General features: G+C 47.5%; 1 protein-coding gene across 1 annotated transcript in view; it reads right to left on the bottom strand.

Moving 5' to 3' along the window:
- Positions 1 to 510: 510 nt before the first annotated feature.
- The window catches only part of pinx1 (PIN2 (TERF1) interacting telomerase inhibitor 1), a 27,769-nt gene continuing 16,545 nt past the window's right edge, over positions 511 to 11,734 (bottom strand). The window contains exon 7 of the mRNA XM_008302196.1: positions 511 to 1,681. Coding sequence (XP_008300418.1) covers positions 1,082 to 1,681 — 600 coding nt within the window. The 3' untranslated portion in view covers positions 511 to 1,081. The remainder of the gene's footprint in view (positions 1,682 to 11,734) is intronic.

Genomic DNA, 11,734 nt, shown 5'->3' on the forward strand with positions numbered 1-11,734 from the left:
ACACACACACTAACACACACACACTAGAAGCAAACAGCCAAAGCTCCACAGAGATGGTTTAAAGACAACAAGGTGAAGTTCTGGAGGCCCGGTCAGGGTCCAGTTTAATATAAAACATGAAGCTCCATCAGTTCTCTCAGTTAAATGTAGACGTTGTAAATTCATATATTTTGTACTGTGTAGTGTTAACTTGTGTATTTCTCTGTAACACTGAGACCTAGTAGGTCAAAGTGAAGTGTGCAGTCTCAGCCAATGACAGCGCAGCATCAGATGGCAGGTGGAGGAAATCCCATCACACACCTGAAATATTTGCAGCAGCAGTCAGACGATGACACACAAGATGAGTTTTTATGCCTCCAAACTAGTTTCCTTGTTCTTGCTGAGTCACATCAGAGACTGACGTCGTGTTTGTGTTGAATGTTGTGTGCTTGTGTTTCTGATGGTCTGTGGCAACAACCTGGAGTTCACCACATGTGACTCCACCTGTGAAGCAACAACAGGACAAACAGCAAACATGCAGCTGGTTTATTTAAAGGCTTGGATTCAGGTCAACATGTCAAAGTTTTTCAGCTTTTTGTCGACATAGATCAGAAATAGTAAAAAATGTGGATCAGAGTTTCCTCAAATGTCTCGTTGAGTCCAAAGATGTTCAGTTTACTGTCACAGAGGAAAGAACCCAGAACACACTCACTGAAGGAGCTGGAACCACAGAACTCCTTCCTTTAAAAAAATACTCAAACTAAATGATGGATATTAAAATCGTTGGAGATTAATTTAATGGTGACGGATCCATCAGCTGTTGAACAGGTCTGAGGAATCACGTTGAGCCGACGGGAGGAACATCAGCTGCTTTCATCAACGTTTCATCGGCTGAACAGTCGGTTTGATTCCAGTTCAGCTGAATTTGCTCTAAACTCAACCTGTGAAGGAACCTTTCAGGGATTTAACACGTTTCCTCTGACAGCCGATGAACTTCCTGCCGTGATGCTGGATCAGAAGGAAGCTGTGAATGTGAGTCACTGACTGGTGCAGTTCTTTTCTTCATAAAAACCTCCTCCAGGTCAATCACACAGTTCTCCTCCTACTCTAGATGCTTATTCTTGTTCTTCTTGGATTTATTCTCGTCGTCTCTTCCCTCACTGAGCTTCTTCTTCTTCTTCCGTCCTCCTTCTGGCTCTACAGTCGGACTCTCAGCTGCTTCATGTTCGTCCAGCAGCTCCTTGTTCTGTTTTTTAGACTTTTTCTTCTTCTTCTTCTTCTTCTCGGCAGCAGGCAGCTCGTTGCAGTTCACCTCCGCACCACAGGAGGCGCTGCAGCTCTCACTCTCAGCATCTTCGTTTTCTGCTACTTTCCTCTTCTTCTTCTTCGAAGGCTCCTGTTTCTCTTCAATCTCCTCTTCTGCTGCTTCCTCCTCCTCCTCCTTCTTCTTCTTCTTCTTCCTCTTCTTCTTCTTTGTGGGCTCCTCTGCCTTGTTGCTGTGGTTCTGCTCGGGTTCCTCAGATGGAGCCGGCGCTCTTCTGGCCTTCAGCTGGGCCATCCTCTGGGCGAAGTACTCCTGCATGGTGAGGGAGCTGGTGACCGTCTTGGTGATGGACTCGGTGTCGAGCTCGGAGGCGGCCGGAGTCGCGGCCGGAGTCGCGGCGCCGTCACTGTCGGTCTGAGAGTCGCTGCTGCTGCCGTCCTGCAGAAACAAAGAGTCGGGTTTTAATGAAGCAGCGAGACAGACGGACACAGGGAGACCTCAGCGAGTGAGGAGCCGGATGTGGGACGACATACATCCAGCCCAGAACACAGAAAAACACATTTCCTTTTCAGAACAATCCCCACAAACTGTAAAAGCTTCAAACGCTCCTTGAACGCATCGTGTCTGATTCTGTGTTTAAAATCAGAATCAACAAACGTGAGCTTAGAACGGTGTCCTTCTGGACTCAATCTGGAGCAGCTGGTTTTCTAGTTCTGGTGAATCCAGCAGAGTTCTACTGGACACGTTCTGGGTGTTTCTGTTCCTGGAACACAGTCATTTCATTTGAACTCATTCTGGACACATCTCCAGTTGTTCTGAACAACTTTTTGTCATTTTGGACGAGTGTCTTTCCCGTTGGACCACATTCTGGTCCTCAACAACACAACTCTCCTTCTTCTCCTCGAACATTAACCTCCAGCTGAGGTTCCTCTGGACTTGTCCAGCAGGTTGAGCCCAGAAGGAGCCCACATGTTTCAGCTCTGACACTGGTGCACTTGTAGTTTTTTACAGGAACAGTTTGTGAACGTTGTGATCAGACCTGGTGGATAAGCGCTGATGAAGCTGTCGGCCGGATGTGGCAGGTCTCTGAGGACGAAGCTGAGCAGCTCTCAGTCACGTCTGGGCCAAGCTCCTCTCTGAGCTGAGCCTGAGCAGCCTGTAGGCCCACCGGCCTCCTCACAAGAACCATTTGTCACTTCACCTCTGCGACCCATTTGTCTTCATTTTCCTAATGGCCTACTCAATGCATAATGATTTGTTCAGAAGAATACAGCAGCTCCTCTGGAGAGTCGCACTAAACAATGCTGCCGCTCCGAGACGCATTTTTCACAGCACAGATTAGAGGCGAACCGAACGGCGTCGCACTCGGCCTTTAAGCTTTTACACTCAGATTAGCTGCCGCGACCTTCAGCGCCGACTGATGCTCGGATTAAACAGCTGAACAGAGCCGCCACGCCGGATCTACATATTCATTCGTTTCTCTGGCTGTCGGAGGATCTGTTAAAGCAGCTCAGAGGAACTCCTCCAGCTATTAGTCTCAGCGACCAAAAGCTCCTCACAGTCGATGCGTCGGGCAGCAGCATTGTGTTCCAGCTGATAATCGATCACAGGTCAGAAATGACGCTCTGCAGATTCACACCGAGGTCCCAGAGGTGAGACGTTATGAGGAGAATCTAACAGGAGCTGAAGCCGAGCTTCTGCTCCCGACAGCTTTGTCACAGCGTTTTAGTTTCGGCCCGTTTGTGTCACTTTGAATCATTTCTGAACACGTTTTAAATACGGGTCGTCCTCCAAAGTGTCACGTGTCTATCTGTGTATCTACATGATGGGGAAAGTCCACTGCACTGATCAATGTGGACCCTCCTGTGGACTTCAAGGACCTGGAACTCTGGAATATTCAGTCTGGAGGTAGACCTGCTTTATTAAAGTTACTGTGGATACAGAAGCAGCTGATTGATTTTCATGGACTGACCTGGAGGCAAAGTTTCCTCCTCAGACCACAGAAGTTCTAACAAGCAGGATGAGCCTTCAGGTGCCATTAAAGAAAACTTTCCAAGTTTCCAGAGAAAATCTATACTCCCTGTTACTGCACAATGGCATCGGTGTGCTGCAGAGGGCAGCTGACAGCGCCAAACAACATGTCGCTGGGATTTGGGAAGATGGCTGGAGGCCACTTTAGAGCTGCCTGTGAAATTACTCTCAGGAGAGGAGTGACGGAGAAACATCTTCTTCATCATCGGGAGCTGCTGGGAGGCCTCCTCTGCCTCGGGCCTCCATTAGACTGATCACACAGAGAAGTGCTGAAGCGAGTGGCGAGGAAAAGCTGCAGCTCCGTCAGCAGAGCAGCAGCCTTCAGCTACAAACTCCTCAGCAGGCTGAACACTGGCTGCCTCTCCACCGCCTCCATCCTCACACACGGCGTCAGTAAAAGCAGAAAACACTTCCTTATCAACCGCTGCTCCTCCACCAATTAACCTGCACCGATCTCACCAATCCATCTGAATGACTAGCGCTCCTCCATTTAGGTCCATTTTACAGAAACAAACCATGTGGTGGTTTATTAACGAGCAACACGAGCAGCTGAAGACACTCTTTGTCATGTGATTTGAATTCTCTGGAAATACGACTCGAATGGACTTTTTCCAACATTTCTGAGCCTCAGAACTTCATCAGTACAGCAGATAGACACATGACATGTAGGAGGAAGAACACACCTGGGTTCTGCTAGAACCTGACACCAGATCAGTTCTACATCCATCCAGGTGTCTCAGTCTGAACACTGGACCTGGTTCTGTTAGGCACCATTTGTTCTGTAATCATTTGGACAACTTTCATGTCATTCTGAATTCTCTTTCATTATTTCAGACAATTTTTAAGCCAGGCTGAATACATTTGGAATTTTTTGGGACAATTGGAGCGATTTTGAATATTTTATGAGAAGTTTAGAATCATTGTTTGCAGTGACTGAATCATTTTAAGTTGTTTTGGACAACTTCTCAGTAACTGGGGACAAACCGAAGACATTGTGAACTGGATTGTGTCAGTTTTACAGATTTTTTACCTGCTTTATTTTGAACATTTATCATGTCTGAACACATTTTGGACAGATTTCAATGACTTTGGACAACTTTAGGTAATTCTGGACCATTTCTGAGCACTGTTCATTTTCTCTATAACCAACAGTGAGCATCAGTATTATGGGATGGATCATAGTGGTACCAGGTTAATGTCTATGACACAGAGTCACAGAAACAATCAGTAGTTCTGGTTCTGATCATTCACCAGAGGAACCTTTACAAAGTGACTTCTGGGTAAACGTTCCAGGCTCATATCAGCAGATTTAAAGATATAAGAAGTGATAAATCTGGACCCTCCATGGAACAGATTTGATTTCACACAATTCTACAGTTTCATCAGCTTCTGTCCAAAGTGACGTCCACCTGACAGCAGATCCACCACCAGCAAGGACCTGGTGAGGAGAGAACAACCTGGACAAGCTGTGATTGGGCGTCGATGCCGACAGCAGGCTGCAGGGAGGTGACAGGACATTTTATTTTATTACTTGTATTTTTCCATACAGCATAAGCTGCTGTGTTTTTACTGTTCTACGTCTCCGAAAGGATTTAAGAAACATACTGAGTCCGTTTACATAAGTGGAGGAGGAGAAGGTTTAAAAAGGCAGAACAACCTATGAGCCCTCCTCCTCCTCCTCCTCCTCCTCCAGACGCTGAACCTCAGGAAAAGGATGCTCTCTGCTCGCTGTGTGCAGCCCGGAGATAAGGCGGCAAGCAGAGCAGGCCTGGCTGGCTATCGGGCCCTTCCTGCTCGCTCCGTCCCTTGGCGGGGGCCGGGCTGGGCAGGGAACACAGGGAGGGTCCGCTGAGAGGGTGGGAAGACGTTCAACAGGCCGCCTCCTTCAAGACTCTCCAGTTCTATCTGTCTGCTAATGCAGCAGCAGAGAGCCAGCGGGAGGCCGGGAGCCAAGCGGCCGGGCGGCGAGGCCAGCATTCAGCCCAGAGTCCGTCCAGCCAGCAGACGTGATGAGAGGTTCAGCAGAGTCCACCGCAAAGTTCCCTCCTCCACCAGCCGCACATGCACAAGTTTAGCATGTTGTGCAGAACGACAGCAGCCACCTGACAGCGACCCGTCTCCTCAGACACGCTGAGATGAACCAAATCAGGCCTTTCACATCGTCTGCAACACAAACCGACCACAGAGCAGGTCCAGAGACCACAGTAGGACATAAACCCACCGCAAACATCCATACAACTACAACAGGAAAACCATCAACTTAAGACACAAAATCACCACAAAAAGACAGAAAATGACCAAAACGTGACGCAAAAGGCCACAAAAACATGTAAAATGACCGAAATGCACACTGCAATAAAAGCCTTTCCAACCAGCAAATATTTTATCATCATAGTTCAGAATTTTCCACATTCCAGACAGAAAAAACCCTCTCTGCTGTTTATTCTACAAACAAAACCATTAAACACACCTGGTCCCCGGTACAAAGGCTGGTACAAAAAAACTGCAGGCATCATTTTAAGTTCTAGAAAATCTGGATCTGAGCCTTTTGGAAAAACTAAAATACAGCATTTATGAGTAAAACCAGCCTCAGAGGGTAAAACCGTCTGAACTGTGCGTTTCATTGCTGCTACACAACAAGCTGAACTGTCTTCGTTTGGTGTCAATAAAAAACAAGAGAAATCAGTGAAGCGGGTCTGCTTCCTGTCCGGACTGATCCAAACAGGACGAGACTCAAATATGAAGTTTCGGTTCGTCGAGGCCACTAAACTGGGTAACTAGTTACCTCTAACTAACCGCCTTCCCCCAGCCTCCTGACTCATGTTAATTAGGATTTGACGAAGCTGCAGCTGCTCATTTATTTTCTAAAAAACTGCCCGTTTGCATTACTGGTGTTTTCTTCGATAATTTGCAGCCGATATCGGCCGGCGCTGTAATTGTGGCTCATTGTCCTGCCGCCGTAATAAATCTGGAGAGTGCAGGTCTATGGATCAGGCCTGATTAGCCGCCTGTCGCTCCCTGATGAGCTCACAGCGCTGCAGCTCATCCTTCACCGGCCGACGTGGGCGGACAGAAAAACAGGTGGAGGTCCGACTCTGCTCCGTCAGCGCCGACCATCCGCTGGCTCCGGCGACGCCTGCAGAGATCCTCACGTTTACCGCCGACTCCTGTTAAAGTGCTCTAAATGCCACACAGCGACTGAGCGCAAAAACAGACCTTCTGTTGCAGTTTAGACAAAAAACGCCTTTTGAAAAATTGCACTTTGCTGCTGCTGCAAGAACGTTTATCATAAGTAACAAATGAAGACAACATTATGCATGCAGCATGGCCGCCCTGCGCTTGTTCAACAAACACTTCGCCCCCCGCCCCAGGGAGGAGGACGCCTCGTCGCCCCGCCGTGATTTATTGGACTAAAGAGGATTAAACAGCCGCTGCCGTGAACTGCAGAGAGGGCAACAACGTTTGGGCGGCTGGCTTCAGCTAATCAGCCGCTAACCGCTGGAACAGACGTCAGAGGCATGGACGGACATGTCCACCGACATACACAGTCACAGAGGCCACAGGCTGTCAACATCTGTCCAGCGTCTGTCTAACACCTTCTCAACATCTGTCCAGCATCTGTCCAGATCCTGCCCCCACATCTGTGGTCAGTGCGTCTCTGGGAGGCTTTTCTGGATGATGGTGTCACTTCATGTTCTTGATATTTTCGGTGGACGAAGTAAAAAGTCTGTCATTAAATTTGAAAAGAAAAGCAGAGCTTCAGAGCAACTAGATTTTATCGGAGACTGAATTAAAGCTGCGTTATAAAGACACCTGCACAAGCGTCTCTGCTGGCACCCCGCTACGGTAATATATAATAATCTAATATCCTCTGGTCCAAGGGTAGGAAACAGTCGGTATGAAAAGATGGATTCAGGACACCTGAGCTGCCAACAACTGACCTGAACAAAGCGAAGCTGCTTCACTCAAACATCAGCTACACGCTGAGCTGCAACATTTATCTGTCAACAACAAATTAATCAACTGTTTTAATGATGGATCCGTAATTATTAATAAAAACAGTGTAAATTCTGTGATTTCAGCTTCTTCAGTCAATATGTTCTAGTTTCTTTCCTCTGTGACGGCAAACCGAAGATCTCTGGACTGAACAAGACGTTTTAGAGAGCAAACAGTTAATCGATTGATCCAGAAAATAACCCAAAGATTTACCAACACTGACAATATTCAGCCTAAGAATGAGCCTTCACTGAACCAGACTCCATGAGAGGAAGCTCCAACTTAAAGTCAGGCTGGAAGGTTTAGGAACTACATATGAATTAATCAATGTTTAGCTCAGTTCTCAGACATGTTAGAGACCAATCAGCTGATCGATTGATCCAGTTGCTGCCTGATCTGGTCTCTCTTTTATTGGTTCTACTTGTTCTGGTTATTCTGCCTCCATTTATGTTCATTTATTGTCCGTCTTTGTTCTGTTCTGATTGATTTTTAGCTTCTTTTCTCTCTTTGCAACGAGTAGAAAAATAAGAGCTTTAAGAGGGAGGTTTGGTGATTCCTGAGCTGAGCGGCTTCGTCTCCTCGCCGTCCAGCAGACTGATGTCGGGCCTCGTGAAGCACTTTCAGACGCTTTCTGTTTGAAGAGACATTTTGCTTCTGCGTCGTCAGCGAACTTTCAGTGCCGACTCCGCCCATCAGCTCCGCGGCGCCTCGGCGCCACATCTGCCAAATGCCGGAGCCCCTGGCCCATATTCTGAAGGTGGCGGCGCCGGGGGAGCCCCGCTGACGTGCGATCCTTCATGTGGACGAGGCGTGGGCAGCGCCGCCCTCCACAGGTGCCACCCGAGGAGGCCCGGCCCTCGGCCCTTTGTGCCGGAGCAGGAGTGGGAGTGGGAGAGTTCAGCGGGGTCAGGCTGACCCGGGCCGCATACCGACCCGCTGACTGCTGCCTCGCGTCAACACTCACCGAATTATTCCTGCCATTTTTCTCTCTGACACTCTGAGGGAGGGAAGAGCTAATGAGAGGACTGGAACCAAACCAGGAGTCAAATATTCAAAACCGTTGAACCGAGGAGTTCATTTATTACTGACAGCAGCAGCTCGGTGAGTCCCAATCAGCCTCTTGAAACATGGAAACGCTAGAATTTAATCTTTAAAACCACAAAGTCTGAACTTGCTTTGCACTGAGGAACATAAAGACGTTGTCACTGAACCGGCTGCTGCTTCGTCCTCTTTATTATTTGTTATGTCAAATACTAGAATAAGAATTCTCCATTTTCAGACCTGAGAGTTTCTCTATTTTTCACCCTTAAAAAATGGACATGAATGGATCCAGCAGAGGACATGAGGTCCGTGACTGGACCTGGAAAATAGGAAAAGGTGCTGAATGTCCATCCAGGCTGGTACTGATCAACATATATGGATGGATCCATATTTATCCTGAAAAACAACTTCTGAGAGTTTATGTGTGGTGAATAAAACGCTGCCGGTCCGTACCGATGAGTCCACGGCACTGTTTTGGTGAAATATGTAGAAAATGGAAGCTGGTCTGACAAACAAAACACAATATGAACCTGATGCCACTTTATCAGGTCAACCATCAAAATGATGTTAAATCTGTTGATCTGAATCAGTAAATTAGATTCTTTCATCCCTTTGATGAAGTGTTGGAACCTTGAATGACTTCAGAGCGTGACGTCTGTAACACACACTTTTCCCGAGTCCATAAATCACACATCCGCCTCCATCAATGAATGGATTCTAACAGCAAGTTAAAGTCTTTCTCATTAAATAAATAAGAATTAAAAGAATAAGGTCCTGTGAGCTTTACACATCAGTCATTTGCCCAGAACCTTCCAGAGCAGCGGAGTGAACGAGCGTGACGGTGGTGAATTAACAGTGACCTCCAGTGATTAGATCCCTGCATGTTTTCATAAATCCTCCTCCAGCTGAAGCCTCTTGTCTCTCCGGCAGCAGAGCTGTGGAGGAAAATAAAACTGTGGCTTGTTTCCACCTTTCATGTGAGCTGGCGGCTTTAAAAAATGACTAAGTTTTGTTGATGTATGAATCGGCGGGGAGTCTATTTATCAGCGGGCCCTCTGCGGTCGCCCGCTCGGGTCCCTCAAGTCGCTGCCGCGTCGCTCCCCTTTGACTGATTAATTAGCCAATCAGAGGACATTTTTCACTGGGCGGCAGGATGGTTTATTTCAGCTAATGCCGGGGTTTGGAGCCCGGCCGCTCCGAGCCTCGTCGGCTCTTTCGGCCCGCCTGAGCGGCCGGGCCGAGGGGCCGGGAGATAAATCAACCGGGCCGGCCTCCACGCTGCTCCTAACTAAACCCCTGAGGAGGGCGGGGGGGGACGGCCAGGGGCACCGCCGCCCGCCGATAAGCCCCGCAGCACAGCGCTGCCAAGGCTTCATTTAGAGCCGCCGTCGTTTGTCATGAGCTGAGTAATTGTGTGGAGGCTGTGGGGAGGCCGGGGGGGGACAGCTGATGGATCACGGAGCGGCCCAGACGGACAGCTGCTACTCTGCTCCGCTGCAGGAAATAATGGTGTGGAGCCGACACGTCGTCCATCCACCGTCCACAACCGGCTTTGTTCAACGTGTGACTCTGCAGCAGCGAAACCGAGGCAGTCTGGGTCAGACACGTCCTCAACAAACAGAACCTGACCCGGAAGAAGACGCATTCCGTCAGATCTACTGCAGCTGCTTCGCTTTTCACCCTCAAAACAAACCGAGAAGCCGTTTTAAAGGTTCAGCATCTCCAGGAATAAAACTCAGAGATCAGGTGATTGAATGGATCCATCAGGACACAGTTCAATTAGAACAGTGCAAAACGTCCAACCAGGAAAGTTCCACAAAGTTCCTGTCAGTGTCTATCTATGGATGGATCCATGGTTCTACTAGAATCCAGTCCTTGGTCACATTTCACCAGCTGTTGAGGCTCTAACATCAGTAGAACCTGATGTGGTGAAGTTGGACCAGACAAGGTTCCAGGTTCTAGACATTTTGACTTAAAACCAGTTTAAAATTGCCCAAAAATTTCCTGTAATTGTCTGAAATGACTTGAAATGTGCCTAAAATGACCCAAAATTTTGCAAAATCAGTTAAAGTCAGTCCAAAAACGAGTCAGAATCAGAATCAGAATCAGAATCAGAATCAGAATCAGTTTTATTGCCAAGTAATTTTTACATCACCAGGAATTTGACTTGGTCCATTGGTGCAAAGAGCAGAAAACAGATACCAAAATAAAATAAAATATTAACAATACCAAAAAAAAGGCAGATGTGAGATAGAAGAGAAAATATATTTATATACATNAAAAGTAGGAAATAACTCACTTGGAGTTGATTCCCTGATGTTCATGAGCTCTTCTCTGGTGAAAGAGCTCAGAGTGAAGTGGCATAAAACAGGTTTAAATAAAAAAAGGAGACAAAACAATGCGCACCAACACACCGAGGCGGCCGTCTGCGGCGCCATCTTGATGATCAAAAATGACTTCAAATTGTTTAAAGCTGCTCAGAATGTGCGCAGAATTACTCAAGATTTGTTTAAAGTGACTCGAACGGTGCAACTGATTCCTCAGAGAGTCCCTGTCAGTGTCTGTCTATGGATGGACCCATGGTTCTACCAGAATCCAGTCTCTGGTCACATTTCCCCAGCGGTGGAGGCTCTGACATCAGTAGCCACACATAGACTCTATATCAGGAGTCCACCCAAACCTTCCAGCTCTACGAAGCTCAGTTCATTCATGTGATGTTTGTTCTGATTTCTGCAACGTTTAAATTGAAGTTTTTCAAATGACGATCCTGGTGGATCATTGACGTCTACAACAAAATGATTCTTGTGTTCAAAACAAAACAAATTCAACCAACACTGAGGCTTTAGGGCAGCGCCCCCATTGGTCAGCGCCACACATCACAAGCCTGGCAGCAACCCAACAGCCATCGCAGACAGCTTCAGCCAACATCTTGTGAGGCGTAGAACAACGCTGTCAGTGGACGATGCTCCAGAGGAAGGCCACGCCCATTTCTCCAGTTTTTACTGAACATACTTTGGAAGCTCCGTAGCATCCGGTCACCACCAGTCGTGGTGCATCCCGTTGGTAGGACCTTGGTCATTTCTCATGCGTTTGACTCAACATGTCATGCTTCGCTGTTCCACGATTGGCTAACAGACTTTTGTGGGCGTGGTCAAATCCGTCCTATCTGCTGAAGACGAACAGAAGACGTCTGTGAGTTCTGTCTCCTTCTTCATGCTCTGGTTCCTCAGAGCTGCAGGACTTTATGAGAAACATGGGACGGGACTTAAAGACACCCAGAAACCGCTTGAGGTTCGGAGCGTCAACAAATCAAGAAACAATGTTTAAATCCTTCAATCATGACTTCAGCCTGAAACGAGAACCTGAAGTTCAGGTGAAACTTTAACGACTACCTGCACACACCTGTTCATGGGTTCAATCCAC

The sequence above is a fragment of the Stegastes partitus genome, unplaced genomic scaffold (genome assembly GCF_000690725.1).
Source record: "Stegastes partitus isolate 25-593 unplaced genomic scaffold, Stegastes_partitus-1.0.2 Scaffold1774, whole genome shotgun sequence".
Classification (NCBI taxonomy): Eukaryota; Metazoa; Chordata; class Actinopteri; family Pomacentridae; genus Stegastes; species Stegastes partitus.